This window comes from Phocoena sinus, chromosome 2, assembly GCF_008692025.1.
Source record: "Phocoena sinus isolate mPhoSin1 chromosome 2, mPhoSin1.pri, whole genome shotgun sequence".
In the NCBI taxonomy this organism is placed as follows: Eukaryota; Metazoa; Chordata; class Mammalia; order Artiodactyla; family Phocoenidae; genus Phocoena; species Phocoena sinus.
This window is the reverse complement of record NC_045764.1, coordinates 85,498,776-85,524,645: the sequence shown is the minus strand read 5'-3', so window position 1 is coordinate 85,524,645 and position 25,870 is coordinate 85,498,776. Positions and strand designations below refer to the sequence as shown.

The following is a 25,870-nucleotide window of genomic DNA, read 5'->3' as shown; positions in this document are numbered from 1 at the left end:
GCTCGCGGCTCTAGGGCACAGGCTCAGTAGTTGTGGCACGCCAGCTTAGTTGCTCTGTGGCATGTGAGATCTTCCCGGACCAGGGCTCGAACCCGTGTCCCCTGCGTTGGCAGGCGGATTCTTTTTTTTTTTTTTAACATCTTTATTGGAGTATAATTACTTTACAATGGTGTGTTAGTTTCTGCTTTATAACAAAGTGAATCAACTATACATATACATATATCCCCCTATCTCCTCTCCCTTGCGTCTCCCCGCCACCCGTCCTATCCCACCCCTCTAGGTGGTCACAAAGCACCAAGCTGATCTCCCTGTGCTATGCGGCAGGTGGATTCTTAACCACTGTGCCACCAGGGAAGTCCAGGAAGTGAGGAGTCTTAACCACTGGACCGCCAGGTTAAGTCCCTGAGCGCCCTTTTCAGCAAGACGTGTGGTGCAGAGGCAAAGTAGGGAGCTGACACGATTATACTGTAACTATCTCAGATTCCAGAGATTAAATCTGTTTAACGTTTTTGACTTCTTTTAAACCAGAGCTTTCCCCTATTTCCTTCAGCTTTTTCCTACTTCTCAGAATCTGTACCTATCTTTTCTCTACCCCAATCTTTCATCCTTACTCTCATTCCTACCCTCAACTAGGGACTTAGTTTGAGACCTCAGCGTTCTGGATTCCGTATGAATTATTAATACTATTACTGCTGCATTATGGCTTAGATTTAGTTTTATGGATTGATCGGAGAATCAAAATTAAAAAAAAAAGCTGTTTCTCATTATAATGCAACATGCTTGGGACTTCCCTGGCAGTCCAGTGGTTAAGACTCCGAGCTTCCACTGCAGGGGGTACAGGTTCGATCCCTGGTTGGGGAACTAAGATCCCACATACCACATGGCATGGCCAAAAAATTTAAAAAATTAAAAAAAAAAAAGAATGCAACAGGCTTAGATGTTATAGGTTGTTTTGACTAGCTCAGTTTTTTCCTAGAAAAATAAATCCTTGAATTATGCAAGTCACCTGAGATCCCTTCCAAACATATTCTTAAAAAAGAAAAAAATCACTTAAGATAATAATCATAACTTATTGAGTTGGGCAACACTGAATGGTTATGACAAGATAAGATGTAGAAAATATTGTCAGGTTTGAACAGCCTTGGTACTATATTTAGTTTCTGGGTCAAGACAGTGAAAAGCAAAAACAACATATAGTTTTTCTTGACCACACTCTGCATTTTTGTTTGTTTTTTGTTTTTTAGTTCCCCAACCAGGGATTGAAAGTGGGCCATGGCAGTGAAAGCACCACGTCCTAACCACTGGACCACCAGGAAATTCCCATACATATAATTTTAAGTTGGGGCAATTTATGTGCAGTTTGGCCCATCTAATGTATACTTTAAGCTTGAAATGCAAACTTCTAATTTCAAAATCAAGTTAATCTACATTTTTGCTCATCAGATTTCATTTTCTTGTTGGAATGTGTATTATATGCAGAGTTTGTATCAATTTTTATAGTAAATTCTTTTATTAAATTTTGATTTGTCATAATAACAGGACCTTTTTGTTTATGTTTATTGTTGTATCCTGAGTACCTGGATTAGTGCTTAGAACATAGTAGCACCTGATAAACATTTGCTAAGTGAATGAATGCTGATAGAACAATGGATGAAATATGGAATGTAAAGTCTAATGGTGGAGACATAATAGATATAAACATCAATAAATAATTAATGTAATTTCAGATAGCCATAACGACAGCAAACCAGATTTAGGGAATAGAGAATGACTGGAGGGGAGGTTGGGATGGTTTTTAAAATCTTCATAACAACTCCATGAAGTAGGTATTTTATCTCCCCTTTAAGGAGGAAAAATTTCAGACCTGCCCAGGGTCACAAAGTTAGTAAGTGGTTGAACCACGTTAATCCAAGTTCATTAACGTATTCCTTCATTAAACATTCCTTGAATGCCTGTTAGACACTGAACCAGAGTCTATAAAACCAGAATGAAGCAGTTCCTACCTTCAAGGAGCTTATAGTCCTATAGATCTGTGCTGTCTGATACAGCATCCCCTTCTTTCTAGTTGGAACTGAGATGTGCTGTAAGTGTAAAATATACACTGGATTTCAGAGAATTCCTATGAAAAAGTAAAATAGCAATAACTTTTTATACTGATTATATTTTGAAATAATATTTGGACATATTGGGTAGAATATATTATTAAAATTCATTTAGCTTTACTCTTTTTAAAATGGCTATAGAAATTTAAAATGACATATTTGTATTGTAGATTCTGATTGAGTAGGCCTGGTTGCCAGATTCTGCATTCCTAATAAGCTCCAGGTGATGCTGATGCTGAGGATCACACTTTGAGTAGCAAGGCTCTAGACCAGATAGATAAGGAAACACACAAGTAATAACAGTCCTGGTATGATAATTGCTATGACTGGGCAATAAAGGTGCCTAGAGGCATTGTTGTTGTTTTTCACTCTGCAAAACAGCCTATGTTCTTTTAAACCATTTTTGCACACTTTCTGTTCCTTTTATATTGCTTTATAAAAGATCAGCATGCTATGTTTAACTACATAAATATATATTTCTGTGAATCACGAGTGTATCTTTTGCCTTTATTTAAATGATTATATGCTAGAGAGATGTATCTATTGTATATACAGGTGAATAAGGAACATACGGCATCATTATAAATAAGACATTAAATAAGTATAATATATTATTTACCATAATGAGAAAATACCCATAATAGGTTACTGAAGTAGATTCTCCCAATTGTGAACAATATTTTTTGATTATGTATAAATCAAGATAGAAAGTATTTTCCAGAAGTTGTACAGACTGAACCACAGAAATAACATTTTTTTCAGATAAATGATCTGTGATCTTAGAAACTTAGTTTTTTAAAAAATAAATTTATTTAATTATTTATGTTTGGCCGCATTGGGTCTTCATTGCTGCGTGTGGGCTTTCTCTAGTTGCAGTGAGCGAGGTCTACTCTTCATTGAGGTGCGCAGGCTTCTCATTGCGGTGGCTTCTCTTGTTGCGGAGCACGGGCTTTAGGCGCACAGGCTTCAGTAGTTGTGGCACACAGGCTCAGTAGTTGTGGCTCAAGGGCTCTAGAGTGCAAGCTCAGTAGTTGTGGCACACAGGCTCCACGGCATGTGGGATCTTCCTGGACCAGGGCTCGAACCCATGTCCCCCGCATTGGCAGGCAGGTTATTAACCACTGCACCACCAGGGAAGCCCGAGACTGTTTTGAAGGTAGAGGAAGGGACAGGGAATAGGGAAAAATTCCTGGAGGAAGTGATTACCGCAGGCCTCTCACTGTTGTGGTCTGTCCCTTTGCGGAGCACAGGCTCCGGACGTGCAGGCTCAGCAGCCATGGCTCACGGGCCCAGCCACTCCGCGGCATGTGGGATCTTCCCAGACCGGGGCACGAACCCGTGTTCCCTGCATCGGCAGGCGGACTCTCAACCACTGCACTACCAGGGAAGCCTGAGGAAGTGATTTTTAAGCTGAGACGTAAACATATGTAGGAGTTAGCTAGGTCTGTGGACCTCTAACACTCACACTTTTACTTTTTTTTTTTAGGCCGCGCCTTGCGGCGTGTGGGATCTTAGTTCCCCAACCAGGGATCAGGGATTGAAACCAAGCCCCCTGCCTTGGGAGCATGGAGTCTTAACCACTGACTGCCAAGGAAGTCTCCTACTTTTACTTTGGATCAAGTTTTTGTTTTGTTTTGTTTCATTTTGGTGTTTGTTTTATTTTTTTGCTACAATATTTTATCTGAACAGAGACTAATGTCAGTTGAGGAGAAACAATATCAAGTTTGTTAATTAGGTTTCTGTTTAAGAATCTATCAGCAAAATAAATATTAAAAAAGAGAATCTATCATGAAATACTATGTTAGTTTATAATTTAGACTGTAAACCTTATTGTAAGTGTGTCCATATGCAAAAAATAAAGAGCTGAGACGTTCAAGATTTGTGAAAATAAACATTCTGTAAAATTTAGACATTAAACATTTTCACTATCAGATATAACTAATAAGAACAAAAGTAGTATTTTAAAATTGGCAAAAGAACAATACTTTTTCACTTCATAAGGGTTGTTGGGAAGATTTAAAGAGATAATAATATATGTGAAGTGTTTACTTACATATAAGGAAGCCTGACATAAGGAAGATAGTATAAGAAAGTAATGTTAATTTTAGCTTTTGGTTTCTATTTGGGGTTCTCTAGTAGTTTGAGAATAGGTTATTTTAAAAGCAGTGTTTTATTAAAATTACAATGTATACATTTTAATTTGTGGACAAAAATTACTAATTGTTTCAATAATTTTTTTTAAGCATACTTCACTGGGGTTTCATCAGAGGTCACACATTCAGAGTAGTCTGGGCTAGGAGTCTAGGACCTGGGTTTTGATTCCAGCCCTTACTCTTTCACTTTGAGTCCATCATTCAAAAAAGGGAGTTTTACTAGTTGCTCTATAAGGTGCTTTCTAGTCTGTATCAGTTTTGCTGAGACTGCAGTAGAAATGGATACAAGATCCAAATTAATGATTTGCTATCAGGTTTCATTTAGCAAAGTTAATATTTGGCCATCAAATACACATTTAATAGAAAATATTCTTTTATGAACCAGAGTGTTCATAGTCACTGTTTTCTTTCTTTCTTTTAAAATTAATTAATTAGTTTATTTATTTATTTATATTCTCTGTGCTGCACAGCTTGCTGGATCTTAGTTCTCCAACCAGGGATTGAACCCAAACCTAGGCCCCCAGCAGTGAAAGCGCTGGAAAGGAATTCCCTGGCGGTCCCATGGTTAGGACTCGGTGCTTTCACTGATGGGCCTGGGTTCAATTCCTGGTCAGGGAACTAAGATTCTGCAAGCCTCGGGAACAAGCAAACTGTGTGAAATGAGTTTGTTTGGGACGATTTAAAAAAAAACAAAACAGTACTTTCAGAGCTTCAAAATTTACTTATTTTTCAATGACCATAAAAGGTATGTTAGAAATATATCTGAATGAAAAATTTTCTTTCCTTTTCCATATTTACTGATGTTCCTAAAAGTTTTACATATTTTCTCACTTAAGTTCTCTCCACATTCAAACCTATTTACAGAAGTGACAATGATGTCTCCTCTTACTCAAGAGTAAATCACAATAAGCATCCTACTGGGATTTATTGGGGTTCAAAAAGAGGAGATATAATCGCTTCACTTGAAAGTGATAAGGAGGGACTGAAATAATAGTGAGAAAGTAGCCCTGAGACCAGAGTAACGTTGGTTCCATGTTGTTTCATTTACAGTAATAACTCAGGGATGTGCCAAGGGGCTGCAACCCTTTTAGCGTACCTTTGCTACTGTCAGTTCACACTTTAGCCTTCATTTCCCCTTTCCCCTTACCCAGCATACACATACAGAAGTTCTGCAGTGGCAACTTGTTGAATGTCTCTGGGGTATGCCTGTACCCTTAGTGTTTTGGGCATGTTGGCCTAAACTTCCTCATCTAGGAAACCTTGGGATAGGTGTATTGGTAGCTGGCTTCACTTGGGTTTAATCTCAGCATTCTGAAGTACAGAGTACACTAGAGAGTTAATAGACCTGAAATTTAATTCAAGTTTTGCTACCAATTAACAGTGCGACCTTAGACGAGTCATTTTACCTTTCAGTCATTCATTCAGTTCATCTTACCTATTGATTAAAAACCAGTGTGCCAAGTACTGTTCTAGGTACTGGGGATACACAGTTCCTACTCTCAAATTGCTTACCTTCTAGTGGTAATGATGGTGGAAGTGGTGAGACAGACAATAAATACATAAAATAAATACGCAGAACTTGTGAGAACAATGAAGGAAAGACAACAGTAATATGGTAGAGTGATGAGGTGGGTGGAGGTGGTGTGCTTCTTGAGATAGGGTATCTGGGATTTTTCTAGGCAACTGAAAAATCAAGGTGTTGAACTGGATGCTAAGAGTATCTTGCAGTTTGATAGACATGTATTTTCTTCTTTTCACTATTACTTACGTTCTAGGAAGGCCCACCAATTCCTCTATTATGGAAATAAATGCAAATATGTTTAAATCAAGCACCGCATCAATTTTATATTGCCTGATTTTTGAAATAATCCATTTAAGAAGCAATAACTAAATATTTTACTGTTATTGGGGGAAGTTGCTGCTGGTCATTAAAGAAAAAAAAGACCCCTAACTTAATTTAAAAAAAGAAAAAAAGGCAAACTGAGGTGCCAGGTTGTAATTCTGTGCTCAGACGTGCTCAGGGCCCAGGGCGCAGAAAGAAAACCTCGGCTTTGCTCGGATCAGGGGCTCCTGCGCGCCCCGGGTCCCCGGGGGCTCAGAGCAGCACGGTGGCAGTACCTGACAGAGGCTGGGAAGGCTCCGAGCCTCAGAGCCCAGGGAGGAGGAGCCACGGGCGGGGCCGACTGGAAGCAGCCACCTCAGCGAAGAGGCAGGATTTCCGCGGAGTAAGTGCCGGTGTCGTCCGGAAGAAAGGGCTCTTGCTGCAGATGTCTCGTGATTACCTCGGAAGACTTGCTTCGCCGGTTGAAACTGCAGAGATAAAGAAAAATGAGCGAAATATGGCTACGGAGGGCCCTGCCGTACGTCGAGTCCAGGTGGCAGACCATCCCAGGTGGGGGAGAGGAGATGCCGCGCTTTGGGATCGCTTGGGTTGGATAGATGTAGATGGTGTCAGGCCTTTTGGCCCTTCACTGAGGCGCAGCTTTTGACCCCGGGAGCAGACAGAATCTTTGGGATATTATAAGGCTACTTGGCTGGACTTGCAAGAAGACCGCGCCGCAAACACTGTTCAACCTTGTGTGTCTTGCTTCATCCATGCAGATCCTTCTTTTACCTTTTTCTTGCAGAAGGGTGGGACACTCTGCTGGGCTTTAGCAGAAAAACCCAAATTAGCTTTGAATCTCTTCTTTGTTTTGCCTTCTAGCTGATAGTGCTTTTTAAAGTCTCCTTTCTAAAATATTCAATTGAAAACAATCAAATACGCCAAAACAAAAATAAACAAAAAACGACCCCCCCCCAAACCAAAAAACCCCTTTGGTCTCTGCATCCTTTTAAACAAATCATGTAATCTATGCCTTGTCACTTAGGAAATTAATCTGCTGCCAGTACCTAGCTACGGAATAACTAACAGCTTAAGTGATACCAAGTGGAGGATATTTTCATTTGAGGGCATCTTGCAAATACTTCGTGGAAGTACTTCTTTCTGACATAGGACAGAAATCTCATAGAATGAAGCCTCCACCTGCGGTGTATTAGCCCTATAGCTTTTCTAAGGTTGGCTTTGCTCCCTCTTTGCTGTTTCTAAGTTTTTTTCCCTGTTAACTTTTTTCTCTAAAATTGTCCTAAAGTTCTTCCTACTTCCTGGTTTATGACTGTCATGCGACGGTCGACAATATTACAGCTTACTGAAACTTGCGAATGCTTTTTCACCCTTGAGCCAGCAAACAGTGGGTCTTTAGTTACCAGAAATAAATGTAATTTTTGATTATGGAGACCAACACGGCCTTAGACTACTCATGAATGTCATATATTCTGTTTCCATTTTATGCCATTTTATTCATAATGGTCAATATTTCTGTAGTTACCCTGTGAGAAGGGGGATGATGGCAACATGTACTAAAAGTGAAGAATTGTTTAATTTCCTTAGAGTTGTTTCTTTCCTTTAAGGACCTTTACAGTATTTATTCCTGCAACAAATATTTATTGTTAATATTTAGTGTTCTGTGCTAGCTACAGAAGAGCTCATATAATAGGTTAGTGTGCACTTTGCCATTTCCTTTTTTTTCACTTAATACAGTTATTAACTTCAAGCAATGTTTCAGCCACTTATTCATTTTATCAGGGGTGAGTTCAGTTAAATCTAGATAGTATATCTATAAACCCACCTTACTTGTTAGATGCTGCAATATGCTGAAAGGGAAAAAAAATGCATGAGGGCCCCAAGATCAGACTGTCTTTTTTGGAACTCCTGCTCTTTCTGCAGGATGCTGTCGACTGAAAAAAATACACAACGTGAGAGTTGTTAGTTAAGTTTTATTTGGAGGACTTCCCTGGTGGCTCAATGGTTAAGAATCTGCCTGCCAATGCAGGGGACACAGGTTCAATCCCTGGTCCAGGAAGATCCCACATGCTGCAGAGCAACTAAGCCCGTGTGCCACGACTACTGAGCCTGAGCTCTAGAGTCTGCGAGCCACAACTACTGAGCCGACGCGCTGCAACTGCTGAAGCCCATGTGTTCTAGGGCCCACATGCTGCAACTACTGAGCCCACATTGCTGCAACTACTGAAGCCTGCACACCTAGAGCTTGTGCTCCACAACAGGAGAAGCCACCGCAATGAGAACCCCGTGCACCACAACAAAGAGTAACCCCCGCTCACCACAACTAGAGAAAGCCCACGTGCAGCAATGAAGACCCAATGCAGCCAAACAAACAAATAATAACTAAATAAATAAGTTTAAAAGACATAATATTAAAAAAGTTTTATTTGGGGCAAAATGAGGACTATAGCCTGGGAATCAGCATTTCAGATCACTCTGAGAAACTGCTCTGAAGAGGTAGGGGGGAATATCTGTATATATGTGATTTTGGTGAAGGGGGATACATGCAGTCAAGCACACATTTTTTCAGAAGGTTGCTGATGGTCACAAGGAGCAGATGTCACCATGAAGGATTTCAGTGCTTTTCTAGATATGAGGAGATGCAAGAATTGGGCTCTTAAAATCTTCTCCTGATAATATCTAACTATCTGAAGGCCTGTTCTGCTGGTTTTTCCCAGAGCACAGAGTGCCTCATTCCTGATCTACACCCTGAACTCCTTTCAGGATGTGTTGAAGGTCAGCAGTCACGGCAGCTTGTGATTTAATCCTTGTAGAGGTAGCTGGTAAGTGCCAATTTTTAGTTGGCAATGCCTCTTTAGCTTCACAGGACACATGACCCTCTGAGTAAAGGGACTAGTCAACCATGTTATATATTTTATTTAGTAAACTTAATTTCTTTTTCATTCATTTAAAAAAATCAAATAGAAATAGAAACTCTAATTTTTTTTTCTGCGTCCCAATCTTGCTTGCACCCTGTACTGTAAGACTACTTCAGATTCCACTGTTCTTTCTTTGCATTCTTAGCAACCTTTGCATTCTTAGCATTTCTTTGCATTTAGAACCACTGTTCTAAATTTCTTTGCGTTCTGTTCCTTCTCTTTGGGATTAAGTTTTAAACTATTGGATTATTATTATTTTTTCGGTAACAGCTTTATTAATATATAATTCACATACCATACAGTTTACTTGTTTAGATTTTACAATTAAATGTTTTTTGGTATATTCACAGGATTATGCAACCATCACCATAATCAAAGTTAGAACGTTTTCATCACCGCCCCCACATCAAAGAACCCAGCATCCCTTAAGCTATCACCTCCCCAATCCCCCGAAAGCCCTAAGCAACTGCTAATGTACTTTTGGTCTCTGTAGATTTGCTTATTCTGGACATTTAAAATAAATGGAATCATATAATGTATTTTTTTGTGACTGTCTTCTTTCACTTAATATAATGTTTTCAAGGTTCATCCATGTTGTAACATGTTATCAGTATTCATTCCTTTTTATGGTTGAATAATATTCCACTGTATTGATATACTACATTTTGTTTATCCATTCATCAATTGATAGGCATTTGGGTCATTTCCACCTTTTGGCTCTATGACTAATGGTGCTGTATAAACACATTCTTAATATGAAAGATTTGGATTATTTAAAAATGTATTCAGTAAAGCCTGAGAATTGCACAGTTCTTTTTCTCATAATCTGATTCTTATCCTGTACTGCCAATTCTCACTTCCCTTCTTAGAAGTTTGGTTTGTTTTGTATCCTTGTAATATCATTGTATTCTTTTTTTTTTTTTCTCTTTTGAGGTATGCGGGCCTCTCACTGTTGTGGCCTCTCCCGTTGTGGAGCACAGGCTCCGGACGCGCAGGCTCAGCGGCCATGGCTCATGGGCCCAGCCGCTCCGTGGCATGTGGGATCTTCCTGGACCGGGGCACGAACCCGTGTCCCCTACATCGGCAGGTGGACTCTCAACCACTGCGCCACCAGGGAAGCCCAATATCATTGTATTCTTTTGGTGTCATTGTATCTTTATAATACCATTGTTAACATTTTTTTGTGTATGGGTTCTTAGTTTCCCGACCAGGGATGGAACCTGTGCCCCCTGCATTGGGAGTACAGAGTCTTAATCACTGAACCACTAGGGAAGTCCCATTGTTAACATTTTTTAATAAAAGTTGTATTATATTCATATAAGTGGAATCATATTTGGTTTTCTGTAATTTACTTTTTTTCACTTAATAATATTTCTTAGGGATTCTGGTATATCACTCCATACAGATATATTTCACTTTTTAAGGGCTGAGAGTATTTAATAGTATGAATATCATTATTTAACCACTCAATTATTAGAGTGTACATTTAAGTTGCCAATTTTTTACTCACAAACAATGCTGCAGTAAAAATCTTTATACATTTATCCTTGAACATTTTTTATGTTTCTTTAAGCTTGTTCATAAAAATGGAATCTATATCAAAGGTAATGCAAATTTAAAATTTTTGATAGTTTCAAAAAATAAAAATATAATTTTAATAGTTGCTGCCAAATGGGTCTAAAAAAAAAAGATGTTATTAGATTGTTTATTTCTTGTTAGCTTTTAGGAACTCTTTATGTATGTATTTTTTGTATGAGTGTATATATTTTTGGATAAACTCATTTGTTGTTTTATGTATATTATATATATTATTCCCAGTTTAGCAATTTTCCTTTGACTTTATGATGTTTTTTGTTGTATAGACAGTTTATATATATATATATATATATATATAAATATATATTCTTTTTTTTTTTTTTTTTCGGTACGCTGGCCTCTCACTGTTGTGGCCTCTCCCGTTGCGGAGCACAGGCTCCGGATGCACAGGCTCAGCGGCCATGGCTCATGGGCCTAGCCGCTCCACGGCATGTGGGATCTTCCCAGACCGGGGCATGAACCCGTGTCCCCTGCATCGGCCTGTGGACTCTCAACCACTGCACCACCAGGGAGGCCCTAGACAGTTTATATTTTATGTAGTATGTTACAGTGTTGAATGATAGCAACCTTGTCTTGATTCTGATATTAATGGGAAAACTTCTAATATTTTTGTCATCAAATATGGTGTTTGTTATTTCTGGCAAGTATCCTTTATTAAATTAAGGACATTTTCCTCTAGCATGTTAAGAGCTTTTTTTTTTTAATTTCAAATTTTATTTAAAAAATCAGGAATGGCTATTTAATATACACATATATATGTATATTTTGAGAGGATCATGGAGTTATAGAGTTTTCCCTTTTATTCTGTTAGAATAGTGCATTTAATCAACATATTTCCTGGTACTCTCTTTATGTTCCTGGAATAAGCTCTGGTCACATATATTATAAAATAATGTATGTTGGATTAAATTTACCAATATTTTATTTAGAGTTTTTGTTTCTATTTTCACAAGTGAGAGTAGCCTATAGTTTGCTTTTGGGGACTATTTTTTTTTAATTTATTTATTTTTATTTATTTACTTATTTTTGGCTGTGTTGGGTCTTCACTGCTGCACGTGGGCTTTCTCTAGTTGCAGCAAATGTGGGCTACTCTTCATTGCGGTGCGCGGGCTTCTTATTGTGGTGGCTTCTCGTTGCAGAGCATGGGCTCCAGCGTGTGGGCTTCAGTAGTTGCGGCATGTGGGCTCAGTAGTTGTGGCTCGTGGGCTCTAGAACACAGGCTCAGTAGTTGTGGCACATGGGCTTAGTTGCTCTGCAGCATGTGGGATCTTCCAGATCAGGGCTCGAACCTGTGTCCCCTGCACTGGCAGATGGATTCTTAACCACTGTGCCATCAGGGAAGCCCTTGGGAGCTATTCTTGTTATGTGTTAGCATCTGGCTTATACTATTCCCAAAATGAGATGGGAAGGCCTTCCACAGCTTCTATTGTTAGAACCATTTATGAAAAAAAAAAAAAAGATCATTGTTTTTAAGGTTTTACAGAACTAACTCATAATATTTTCTGGGCCTTGTTAAGGGGATTATTTCCAACAACGTTTTATGTTTCTTTTTTCTGTTTTTCTGTCCTGTCAAAATCGATGGGGGAGGAGGAATTTGAATCCCTCAGTGGACAGTGGGAGCTTACTTTGTGGGCTCCTGTGTCCTTCTGACATGTTACTGTTATTGTTTGAGCACTTCTTTACTTTCTGGCATAGCAGTATATTCCAGGATTGTATTAAACCCTCTCTGCTCCAGCTCTGGCATTATTTCTGCAAAGAGTTCTGATTTCTTTTTGAAACCAAGATCTGAGTACTAGGGATGCTCATTGCTACTGGGATGTTAATGCTTCTAGGCCATCTCAACGTTTCACTTTGCATATTTCTTTTTTTTTTTTTCAGGTATGCGGGCCTCTTACTGTTGTGGCCTCTCCCATTGCGGAGCACAGGCTCCGGATGCGCAGGCTCAGCGACCATGGCTCACGGGCCCAGCCGCTCCACAGCATGTGGGATCTTCCCGGACCGGGGCACGAAACCGTGTCCCCTACATCGGCAGGCAGACTCTCAACCACTGTGCCACCCGGGAAGCCCTGCATATTTCTTATGACAAAATATTTATGGAAATCACTTGAGAAAAATTTCTAGAAACTATATTCTTTTTTAATAGTTTCATATTACTTCATTTTGTAAATAGTCCGTACCTTATTCAAACATTCTCCTATGTAAGAGTGTTTAGGTTGTTTCTAGTGTTTTGCAATAGCAAACAATTCTGCAATGAATAATCTCATGAATATGTATTTTCATATTGCTGGAGAATAACTTCAGGGTAAATTCTTAGACATAGGATTATTGGGTAAAAATTAGTGCCAATGGGGGCTTCCCAAGTGGTGCAGTGGTTCAGAATCCGCCTGCCAATGCAGGGGACATGGGTTCGAGCCCTGGTCTGGGAAGATCCCACATGCTGCGGAGCAACTAAGCCCGTGCACCATAACTACCGAGCCTGCGAGCCACAACTACTGAGCCTATGCACCACGACTACTGAAGCCTGTGAGCCTAGAGCCCGTGCTCCGCAATGAGAGAAGCCACTGCAATGAGAAGTCCACACACAGCAACGAAGAGTAGCCCCCGCTCACCACAACTAGAGAAAGCCTGTGCACAGCAACGAAGACCCAACACAGCCAAAAATAAATAAATAAAATAAATTTATATAAAAAAAATCAGTGCCAATGTATTTTTGTTAGATATTGTCCAATTCCTCTCCAAATGTGTTGTACCAATTTGCATTCCCAACCCAATGTAGAAAAGTGCCTGTTTCCACAGAACCTCCCCAACAGAATGTGTTGTTACTTTTTAATTTTCACAATTCTTATAGTATCTTGGTGTAGTTTTAATTTGCATTTCTCTAATTTCTTGTGTTTAAGGTCCATTTATGAACTACTCTTAGTATGGATTTTCTGTTCATATCTTTTGCACAATTTTTCTATCCAGTTTTTGGTCATTTTTCACTCAGTTTTTGAATTTTTTAAGTTGAAGTACAGTTGATTTACAATATTATATGAGTTTCAGGTGTACAACATAGCGATTCAATATTTTTATAGATTATATTCCATTTAAAGTTACTACAAAATAATGGCTATATTTCCCTGTGCTGTACAATATATCCTTGTTGCTTATCTATTTTATACTTAGTAATCTGTATCTCTTAATCCTATAGCTCTATCTTGCCCTCCCCTTTCCCCACTGGTAACCAATCATTTGTTCTCTATATCTGTGAGTCTGTTTTGTTATATATATTCGTTTGTTTTACTTTTTAGATTCCACATGTAAGTGAAGGTATTTGTCTTTCTCTGACTTATTTCACTAAGCATAATATTCTCTAGGTCTATCCACATTGTTGCAAATGGCAGATTTCCGTTCTTTTTCTGGCTGAGTAGTCTGTTGTGTGTGTATGTATGTTTGTGTGTATGTGTGTATATATATAGGTATATATATATATATATATATATCGCATCATCGTTATCCATCATATTCATCAGTTGATGGACCCTTAGGTTGCTACCATATCTTGGCTATTGTAAATAATGCTGCTATGAAAGTAGGTTATCTTTTCATTTTATTGATGGTTTCTTTTGCTGTGCCAAAGCATTGAAGTTTAATTAGGTTCCGTTTGTTTTTTTTTGCTTTTATTTCTTTTGCCTTAGGAAACAGATTCAAAACAATATTGCTACAATTTATGTCAAAGAATGTTCTGCTTGTGTTCTGTTCTAGGAGTGTTACAGTTTCAGAGTTTTTTTTTTTAATATAAAGAATATATCTGTAACATGTAAATATTTTCTCTTAGTTTGCTAGTTTTCTTTTGACTTTGATTATAAAATTTTCTGCCATGTGTTTTTTTTTTTTTTTTGCGGTGCGCGGGCCTCTCACTGTTGTGGCCTCTCCTGTTGCAGAGCACAGGCTCCGGACGCGCAGGCTCAGCGGCCATGGCTCACGGGCCCAGCCGCTCCGCGGCATGTGGGATCTTCCCCCGACCGGGGCACGAACCTATGCCCCCCGCTTCGGCAGGCGGACTCTCAACCACTGCGCCACCAGGGAAGCCCCTTCTGCCATGTGTTTTAAAAAATCTTCATATAGTCAAATTTGTCAAGTTAAAAAAATTGCCTCAGAAGTTTGAGTCATAGTTAGAAAACCTCTCCCCTATGTTGAGTTATACTGAAATTCATTTGTTTTCTTCTAGTGCCTGATCCATTTGGAGTTTATTCTTGTGTAAGAGATGGTCCTAATTTTATCTTTCCCAAAAGTTTAAGCACTTTTACTACCCCTGTTTATTAAAAAGTTCATCTTTGCGTTGTGATTTGAGATGCCACTTTCCTCATATACTAAGTTTCTGTATGTACTTGTATCTATTTCTGAACCTTTTATTCTACTGAAGTCTGCTTGTCTATATATGTACTGGTACCTCACTGTTGTCATTACAGAGGCTTTATAGTATGTTTTAATGTTTGGTAGGGTTACTCTGTCCTCACAGTTGTTCTTTTTTAATGTTTTCCCCACTATTCCTGCATATTTGTTTTCCACATGATTTTTTGTATCAACTTGTCTACCTCTATAAGAAAACCTTGTTGGTATTTTTTTGGGGGGGATTTAATTTAATTAATTTAATTTATAAATTAACTCGGGAATAACTATCCTTATGATGTTGGGTCATCTTATCCAAGAACAAAGGATGTCTTTCCATTTCTTTGAGTCTATTCTATGTCTTTCAAGAGTGTTTAAAGCTTTACTTAAATAAATTTTGCACATTTCTTGTTAAATTTATTCCTAAATGTTTAGTCTTTTCTTGTTGCTATGAGCAAGGTTTGCTCTACCATTATAGCCCTAATTGGTCATTGATTTTGCACATGAAGGGTATTCATGTTTGAGTATTCATTTTATATCCTGCTATATTTGTGAATTCTTTATTATTTAAGTTGGTTTTATTTATTTATTTTAAAGAACATGAAAATCAATTTCCAGCAGTATCATGGATGAGCTTTTATTTTTATTAAAAAAATTTTATTTATGTATTTATTTTATTTTTGGCTGCGTTGGGTCTTTGTTGCTGCGCACGGCTTTCTCTAGTTGTAGTGAGTGGGGGCTATCCTACGTTGCGGTGCGTGGGCTTCTCATTGTGGTGGCTTTTCTTGTTGCAGAGCATGGGCTCTAGGCACGCGGGCTTCAGTAGTTGTGTTACGCGGGCTCAGTAGTTGTAGCTCACAGGCTCTAGAGCGCAGGCTCAGTAGTTGTGGCACACCAGCTTAGTTGCTCCGTGGCATGTGGGATCTTCCTGGACTAGGGATTGAACCCATGTCCCCTGCATTGCCAGGCGGATTCTTAACCACTGTGCCACCAGGGAAGTCCCTAAGTTGGTTTTATAATTGATTCTCTGGGACTCTCTAGGCATCCTACTATATTATCTCCAAGTAGAGATAGTTTTACTTCATTTTGATTCTTGATTTCTCTTGTCTAATTGTATTGGCTGATACCTCCAGTATTGTGTGGATTAGATGTGGAGATAGTAGAACTTTTTGTCTTGTTTTTGATCTTAGCAAAAATGTCTCTAGAATTTCCTCATTAATTAGCTTTGGATTTAAGACTGAGATATATGTAATCATGTTAAGATAAACACCTTTCAGAATAAATTTTATTGGGAGCTTTTTGACACCTATGGAAGTAGTCCTATAATTTTTTTCTCCTTAGATTTATTATGATATATTATTTTAACAGATTATTTTAATATTTTCAACTTTTCATTCCTGGAGTTAATGCCACTTAATATGAATTACATTCTTAATATGGTGCTGCCTTATGTTTACTAATATTTTATTAAGTACTTTTGCATTAATATTCAAGAGTGACAGTCTGTAGTTGTATTTTCTTGGACTATCTTTATCTGGTTTAGGTATCAATGTTACACTTGCTTTATAGCAAGAATTAGACCACTTTTCTTTATTTTTCAATGCTCTGGAACAACTCATGGAGTATATGGGCTATCTGATGTTCATGCTTGGGTAGAACTCTCTTGTAAAACATCTGGGCTTAATCCATATCTGTGAGGTGGTTCTTTGATGACTTTATTTCTTCTATGGAAATGGATCTGTTTTTATAAATTGTATTTCCTTTTATAAATTGTATTTTATAAATTGTATTTCCTTAGGAAATTATCCATTTCTTTAGGATTTCTGTTGTGGCCATACCACAGAAACAGGATGGATTCCCACCCAAAAATTTGGTTCGGATGTTGAGACTGATAATACCACATGAACAAGAGGGTATGAAAAGTTTATTACTCACATAATGAGGCTTTCTGAGGAGGGCAGAGCAGGCCACCCAAGCTGGCCAAAAATGGCTTGAGAGAGCAAGGAAAGGAGACTAGCTTGAGGTTTTTGTAGTGGTTAGGAGATGGAACTGGTATGCTATGGTTTGGTTGGTGACAAAAGAGAGAGCACCTGGGCTTTTTTATCCACTTGCTTGATATGAGGCAGAAGGGGAAAGAGGGAGAGTTGAAGCTCAAAAGCTGTAAGTAAACATCAAAAAATGGAGTCAGTTTCTTTATTACAGTTTAAATTTATTTGGATAGAGGTCTACAAAGTCGTCTCTTATGACTTTTAAAATTTCTTTTGTTTAATGTTATCTCATCCTTGTTATTTCTTATTTTGTTTATTTATGCTTTATCAACCCCCATTTTCTTAATTCATTAGCTAGTGGCTTGTCTATTTTGTTAAATTTCCCCCTAAAAACCCAGAGTTTAATTTGTTAACCAGGCCTACTGTTTTTCTACTCCCCATATCATTACTTTCTACTCTTGTCTTTTTGAGTCTTTCCTTACACTTTCTTTTATTGATGTGACTGATATATTTGATTTCAACTTAGTCATTTTATTTTTTAATTATGTGTTATAATATAGTTTCTGTGTTTATTTACTGGTTTATCTATCTGTTTTTGAAATTTCTTTGGTAGTTAGGAAGATTGATATTTTTGTTCTGTTGGTTACTTTTGTATTTATATATCTTTTTAATGCCCTGAAAAAGCAGGGGACTTTTCTTACTTAACCTTTTACTATCTGCTTTGGCAGTTTATTTTTTTCATTGAAAAACATGAACCTTTTAAGTAATTCTGTCTAGAATCTGATGGACAAATAACCTAAGTTGTTTCAACCCTCTCAATAAAATGGAAGATACAAGGCAGAGAGCATGAAGATTTATCAATAGCATCATAAAAATCACCCTAGTGCTCTAATAGCGCTTCCAGTCCTGATGTAAACTAAACATTTAATTACCTACCATCTTTCATTGCTTCTAGTGGATTCTTATTCATATGCTGCAGAGTAGAAACAGTACTGAACCAAGGAATCAGGAGCTTATAATAACTGTCATTTACTGAACGAGTACTTCATGCCAGCCCTAGGCTAGACACTGTTCCTACAATACCTTATTTAATCTTCCAAATAACTCAATTCATATTTCCACCCCATATAAAGGTGAATGAGGTTAAGGAATTTCATCACATGGTCGAGAAGGGGTTTGAGCCCAGGTCTACCTGACTACACAGGTCACAGTCTCCCTGGGGTACTTTTTTTCTAGGAGTTTAATAATACTTTTTCATATGCCTGCGTGTAGTAACTTAAAAAAAATTGTTGCTGTGTCATGCTTAATGGTATCCTTTAAGTTTTTGATTGCCTATGTAGCAATCAATGAGTTTATTTTCATCTTTTCTTCTTTTACACCTCTCATTTTTAAATGGATGTACTTTTTCTTTCTAGTGGTGGTTTTAGATTAATCTTAGTTTGCTCTTTTCACTCAGTTTCTTTTTCCAGTGGCTCGCAGTGTTTTGCCTCTTTCTTTCATTTAAAGTTTATGCATTCTCTTCTACTTATAATAAAGGTACAGTTATCTAGTTATAATAAAGAAATAAAAATATCACTTGTTTGTTCTTGTTCTAAATTGTTTTGCAGGATATATGGGGAAAATCAGATATAGGCAGCTATCATTATGCACATCTACTTGGGAGTCCAGTAAATCTATCTTGAATGATGTGCTAGAGATATCCATTATTATCTCCTTCTCCACATCTTCTGTTGTCATCCACAACCTCTGCTGAAAGAGTGGACCCAGGTGATCATATCTGTAACTAAAGCAAGTGACCTTGTTTATATCAAATAGCTTTTCCTTTTTGGCCAAAAGTAATTGGACCAGGATGGATACAGGACCTATATGCTGCCAACCAGATTATCTGTTTGAGAATTTGAATTAGGGACACAGAGACTTAATCAGAAAGTATAGGACATTGAAGCTGTTGAATCTTCTAGACTTGAGGCCACAGTGTCATGAAAACTGAAGGGATGGAAGAGCAAAAACTCAGAGGCTCACAGAGGCAACTGGAATGTGAAGAGCATTGAGCAGAGGGAAATGGTGATGGTGTTTTTGGAGGGATGAAAGAATGAGACAGGAAGGAGAGAGCCAAACACACAATTTAAATAGAGTTTTTGGGGGCAGAGCACGACTGCTGCACTGGTGTGTCGAGGGGAAGAGGCAGCCACTGAGGGAAAAAAAAAAAGAATGGTTCATCTGACCTAAAGCATGGATATGCCTACAATCCAATTTTGAGCATGCAGAAATGGACAACAGTCTGAAATAGTGAAGCAATGAGAAGGAAGATATCTGGATCCTTGAACGACCATCTGGAGTGGAGCTACCCTGCCAACTAAGACTCTTCATGTTTGTATGACAAATACAAGACGTTAGCATCTGGCTGGATGTAGAATGCTGATGAAGAAAATTCCACTATAACATCAGCTCTGGCTTCCTGGAGAGCTCAAGGTAACGGAGTAGAAGGATGTTAGCTCACCCCTTCTTACAAGAACACCAAAATCACAACTAACTGCTGAACAACCATTGACAAAAAAATAGTGGAACCTACCAAAAAAGATAGCCTACATCCAAAGACAAAGAAGAAGCCATAACGAGATGATAGAAGGGGCACAATTGCAATAAAATCTAATCCCATACCTGCTGGGTGGGTGACCCACAAACTGGGAAATAATTATACCACAGAAATTCTCCCACAGGAGTGAAAGTTCTGAGCCCCACATCAGGCTTCTCAGTGTGGGGTTCTGGCAATGGGAGAAGAAGCCCCCAGAGAATCTGGCTTTGAAGGCCAGAAGGGTTTGATCACAGGAATTCCACAGGACTGAGGGAAACAGAAACTTCACTCTTGGAGAGCACACACAAGGTCTCTTGCACACCAGGACCCAGGGGAACAAAGCATAAGAGACTGGGCCAGACCTACCTACTAGTGTTGGAGGGTCTCCTGCAGAGTCAGGGGTGTGGCTGCAGCTCACGGTGGGGACTAGGACACTGGCAACAGCAATTCTGGGGAGTACTCACTGGCGTGAGCCCTCCTGGAAGCCACCATTAGCCCCACCCAAAAGTCTGTAGACTCCAGTGCAGGGACACCTCAGGCATGACAAACTGGGCAGGAACACAGCCCCACCCATCAGTAATTAAAGTTTCTGATGGCTGTCATAATCCTAGGAGGTCATCCTGAATAACTTCCAAGAATATTCAATGTATCTTTCTATCATTATAATAAATTTCCTTTTTTCTTAGATTTTTTTGGTGTGATTTTATGTTTCTTGTAACTAATCTTTAAGATTAATCATTTAATTAATGAATGTCTTGAATATAGTAGGTCTAATAAATATTTACTGTCTTGGTGTTATTACTCAGATACAATATATTGTGGGACTACAAACAGTGGGGGGTATTCATAGAAGTGACTTGAGATGATTTAACAGTGTAAAATTATTAAATATGTTATAAGCATTTTTGACCTGGAAGGGACCTGTGAGGAATATCTTGTTCAAATGCTCTAATTTTACAGAAGAGGGTCCAAGGGAAAATGATTTGCCAAACTTTGGCATCGAATTAGAACCCCCATTGGAATTAGAACTGTAGTCTCCTGATATCCAGTCTAGTTTTCATTTGACTGTACTGGGTTGAATAGCATCCCTCCTAATTCATGTCCACCTGGAACCTCAGAATGTAATATTATTTGAACTAGCATCTTTACATATGTAATCAAGTTAAGATGAAGTCATACTGAATTAAGGTGGGCCCTAATCCCATAAGCCTGATGTCCTTACGAGAAGGAAAAACAGAGTCACAGATAGAGACACACAGAGAATTCCACCTGATGACATAGGCAGAGATTGGGGTGATACAGCAGCAAGCCAAGGAATGCCAAGGATTGATGGTCACCATCAGAAACTAAAAAGAGGCAAGGAAGGATTTTCCCCTTCAGGTTTCAGAGGTGCACGGTCCTGCCAACACTCTGATTTTGCCTCTACAACTCAGAGACAATAAATTTCTGTTGTTTTAAGTTACCCAGTTTGTGATACTTTATTATGGCAGCTCTAGGAAACTGATACATTACTCCATGCTATTATTTTTTAGTAGAAAGAGATTCTTCTCTGAATATCATTGAGAAATTATCCAGGAAGTTAATTCTGTTGAAGCAAAGAATTGTTTTTCTGTTGTGTTCATCAGTATTAAATTTTTTACTCTTCTGTGTGCTTAGCTATACTCTTGTGTCACTTAGCGGGTTACAGTATTGTTTCATCGTGGGATTTTCAAGGAAGTATGTCAGTAAAAGAGTTTGCTTTTATTATTTTTAAAGATAATTAATGGAGGTAGGTATATGAAATGTGTGTGTGTGTGTGTGTGTGTGTGTGTGTGTGTGTGTATCTTATGGGTTTTTCTATTATCTGGATATTCTGAAATATTCTATTCTTGTTTTCAGATTGCTGAAGCTAAAAGAGATGTTTAATTCTAAGTTTGGATCCGTTCCCAAGTTTTATGTTCGAGCACCAGGAAGAGTCAATATCATAGGTATTTCAAAAGTTCCTTCTCTTAATTTTTTCTTCCTTTGGTAAGATCCAAATTTTTGTCAATACATCGGGAGAATTGAAAAAACAATGTTTCACACACATCTACTATAGCAAGATAAGTTTTGCATAAGGAACACTATATTTTCATCTTTCCCAATCCATGTTATTAATGTTAATTTTGTCCATTCATTTTTAAAATTTAGAAATTTGTTGAGACCCAGTTATTTACATTATTTTCATGAGAGATGGACAGATTTTTCTGTGCAGCAGGTTAAGTTTTTAGACTGCAGTGAGTAATTTTGATGGTTTTACATTTACTCATTGGATTAGAAGAATACAGGAAAACCGAATAATTCCTTGCTTTTAAATGTGTGGTAACCTGAAGAATGAATACGTTTTGTCAAGAGAAAATGGGATGGGGAACTGAGAAAAATCCAAATCAAAGGAGGATTAAAAAGAAGACTTTCTGTACTGGAAAGTGTAAACATATAAAAAAGTAGTTGGAATAATATAATGAACTCCCATGTACCCAAAATGTAGCTTCAATTATTATCAACTCAGGCAGTCTTATTTTGAAGTAAATAATGGAGGATTTTAAAAATATGAGATGTTTGAGCATGGTTAAATGAGGTGGGGAGGGGGAATTGAGTAAAATCAGTGGAGAGAGACAGGTCAAAGATATCTGAAACAGGAGGAACTTGATGGAGCAGGATTCCCAAGAAGGCAAGAAGGGCTGGTGTCTATGGCATAGGAAGAGGGCCACTTTGACTACTTTTTAACAGAAGGCAGGGAAGAAAAGGATGCAAGTTGATGCAGGTAAATGTATAATTTTGGTATAGAAGGTTGAGGGAGTTCTTTTGGGGGAGTGTTGGAGGTGTTGGAAGTTTAAGGAGATGGCAGAAAGTTTGAAATAGCTTTGTCAAGGATGGGAGAAGGAGAGGACTGGGAAAAAAAAAGTTTGCTGGTAACATTAAGATCTGGTTAGAGCAGGAGACCATAGAATTGTAGCAGTACCAATCTGCAAAGTTGTTCCTTTTTCCCGCTCAGCTAGTCTAAGTTGCCTGTGTTTGATCTAGGTTTGGGGTTTTGTTTTGGATGGAGGTTACAAGAGAATGACATCAAGAATTCACCGGTATTGTCAGAAGGGTACGTGAAGTAATGAACCCTGGAATCTATGCTAGGTAGAAAAAGAAAGAAAGGTAGGAGGGAACCTATAGGGTAGAAAGGGCAAAGAACTGACTCCGAGGAACAGGTGATAGGATAAACGGAGTAAGAGAAATGGCAGGATGGGAAGTTTTAGTAAAGAATTTGATATTTGAAACAAAAATTTCACAGGTAGAAAAGTTCCAGGTGATAAGGAGGTCTGTGGTCATTACTGGATTTGTCAAGTCCACGGAAGTAGATAGCTGAAGCAGAGAGGAGGTCAAGTTTTCCAGAGGTGAAGGGCTTAGGAAGCTGGGGTCTTGGGCTGGGTTGTTTACTTGGATGTTATCCAGGCATTGCAGGACTGGGATGGAGAGGGTGGAATGAGATGCAAATGTCTTCAGTGAGGAGCAGATGTCTGAGAGTCAGAAATGAAAGTGATGAAGATGAGAAAATGTGATATGAGCCTCCAAGGAAGAGGACAGGAAGAAATCCTGGAAACAACAGAGTGGGAGGAGGTCATCAAGAACTTGCTATTGTGAGAGGACTGCAAAGAAGCAATATCCTCAGAGGAGAGAGAGCCAAGTTTCACTTAGTTTTGGGAGTAAGCGTTCCAAACTAAGGTATTTCCTGAATAAGTAATTCTTATTCTAGTAAATGTATTGACTATTTTCTGATTTTAAAAAAGGGGGGATTATGTTCCAAGGTAGTTAATTAGTTAGTGCTTGGGATGAAATGAATTTCAGTCTTTATTAAAAGCATTATTATATTTTCTGTTAAAATATCCAAAATGTAATCATGGTTGTTATCCTTACTTGCCAGTAGTTCATGCTCCCTCCCTGCCCCTCACCCAGGATGTTTCCATCAGTTTTCACAGAGGGAGGAATCTTCATTCTCAGAAGGCTGTCATTCACACTGTAGCCTTCCCGACAGAATCTGGTGGCTCCCTAGAGTTCTGCTTACTTACTTATTTATTTTAATTAAAAAAAATATTTTAACATCTTTATTGGAGTATAATTACTTTACAACTGTGTGTTAGTTTCTGCTGTATAACAAAGTGAATCAGCTATACATATACATATATCCCCATATCTTCTCCCTCTTGCGTCTCCCTCCCACCCTCCCTATCCCATCCCTCTAGGTGGACACAAAGCACTGAGCTGATTTCCCCGTGCTATGTAGCTGCTTCCCAGTAGCTATCTATTTTACATTTGGTAGTGTATATATGTCCATACCACTCTCTTACTTCGTCCCAGCTTACCCTTCCCCCTCCACGTGTCTTCAAGTCTATTCTCCACGACGGCGTCTTTATTCCTGTCCTGTCCCTAGGTTCTTGAGAACCATTTTTTTTTTTTTTTTAGATTCCATATATATGTATTAGCATATGGTATTTGTTTTTCTTTTTCTGACTTACTTCACTCTGTATGATGGACTCTAGGTCCATCCACCACACTACAAAAAATTCAGTTTCGTTTCTTTTTATGGCTGAGTAATATTTCATTGTATATGTGTGCCATATCTTCTTTATCCATTCATCTGTCGATGGACACTTAGGTTGCTTCCATGTCCTGTCTATTGTAAATAGAGCCGCAATGAACATTGTGATACATGACTCTTTTTGAATTACGGTTTTCTCAGGGTATATGCCCAGTAGTGGGATTGCTGGGTCGTATGGTAGTTCTATTTTTAGTTTTTTGAGAAACCTCCATACTGTTCTTCATAGTGGCTGTATCAATTTACATTCGCACCAACAGTGCAAGAGTGTTCCCTTTTCTCAGCATTTATTGTTTGTAGATTTTTTGATGATGGCCATTCTGACTGGTGTGAAGTGATACCTCATTGTAGTTTTGATTTGCATTTCTCTGATGATTAGTGATGTTGAGCATCCTTTCATGTGTTTGTTGGTAATCTGCATATCTTCTTTGGAGAAATGTCTATTTAGGTTTTCTGCCCATTTTTGGATTGGGTTGTTTGTTTTTTTGATATTGAGCTGCATGAGCTGCTTGTATATTTTGGAGATTAATCCTTTGTCACTTGCTTCGTTTGCAAATATTTTCTCCCATTCTGAGGGTTGTCTTTTCGTCTTGTTTACAGTTTCCTTTGCTATGCAAAAGTTTTAAGTTTCATTAGGTCCCATTTGTTTAGTTTTCATTTCCATTTCTCTATGAGGTGGGTTAAAAAGGACCTTGCTGTGATTTATGTCATAGAGTGTTCTGCCTATGTTTTCCTCTAAGAGTTTAATAGTGTCTGGCCTTACATTTAGGTCTTTAATCCATTTTTTTTTTTTTTTTTTTTTTTTTGCGGTACGCAAGCCTCTCACTGTTGTGGCCTCTCCCGTTGCGGAGCACAGGCTCCAGATGCGCAGGCTCAGTGGCCATGGCTCACGGGGCCAGCCACTCCGCGGCATGTGGGATCTTCCCGGACCGGGACACGAACCCGTGTCCTCTGCATCAGCAGGCAGACTCTCAACCACTGCACCACCAGGGAAGCCCTTTAATCCATTTTGAGTTTATTCTTGTGTATGGTGTTAGGGAGTATTCTAATTTCATTCTTTTACATGAAGCTGTCCAGTTTTCCCAGCACCACTTATTGAAGAGGGTGTCTTTTCTCCCTTGTATATTCCTGCTTCCTTTATCAAAGATAAGGTGACCATATGTGTGTGGGTTTATCTCTGGGCTTTCTATCCTGTTCCATTGACCTATATTTCTGTTTTTGTGTCACTACCATACTGTCTTGATTACTGTAGCTTTGTAGTATAGTCTGAAGTCGGGGAGCCTGATTCCTCCAGCTCCGTTTTTCTTTCTCAAGATTTCTTTGGCTTTCCATACAAATTGAAATTTATTGTTCTGGGTTTGTGAAAATTGCCATTGGTAGTTTGATAGGGATTGCACTGAATCTGTAGATTGCTTTGGGTAGTATAGTCATTTTCACAGTGTTGATCCTTCCAATCCAAGAACGTGGTATATCTCTCCATCCATTTGTATCATCTTTAATTTCTTTTATCAGTGTCATAGTTTTCTGCATACAGGTCTTTTATCTCCTTAGGTAGGTTTATTCCTAGGTGTTTTATTCTTTTTGTTGGAATGGCAAATGGGAGTGTTTCCTTAATTTCTCTTTCAGATTTTTCATCATTAGTGTATAGGAATGCAAGAGATTTCTGTGCATTAATTTTGTATCCTGCTACTTTACCAGATTCATTGATTAGCTCTAGTAGTTTT

General features: G+C 38.4%; 1 protein-coding gene across 8 annotated transcripts in view; it reads left to right on the top strand.

Moving 5' to 3' along the window:
• The window catches only part of GALK2 (galactokinase 2), a 142,987-nt gene that overhangs the window by 4,351 nt on the left and 112,766 nt on the right, over positions 1-25,870 (top strand). For 5 of the 8 annotated variants that reach the window (XM_032623291.1, XM_032623289.1, XM_032623290.1 and 2 more), the window contains one exon: positions 21,422-21,510. In XM_032623291.1, coding sequence (XP_032479182.1) covers positions 21,422-21,510 — 89 coding nt within the window. Of the gene's footprint in view, positions 1-6,038; positions 6,648-21,421; positions 21,511-25,870 lie in introns of those variants that run through there. The other 3 variants (XM_032623295.1, XM_032623287.1, XM_032623288.1) reach the window with 3 other exon arrangements.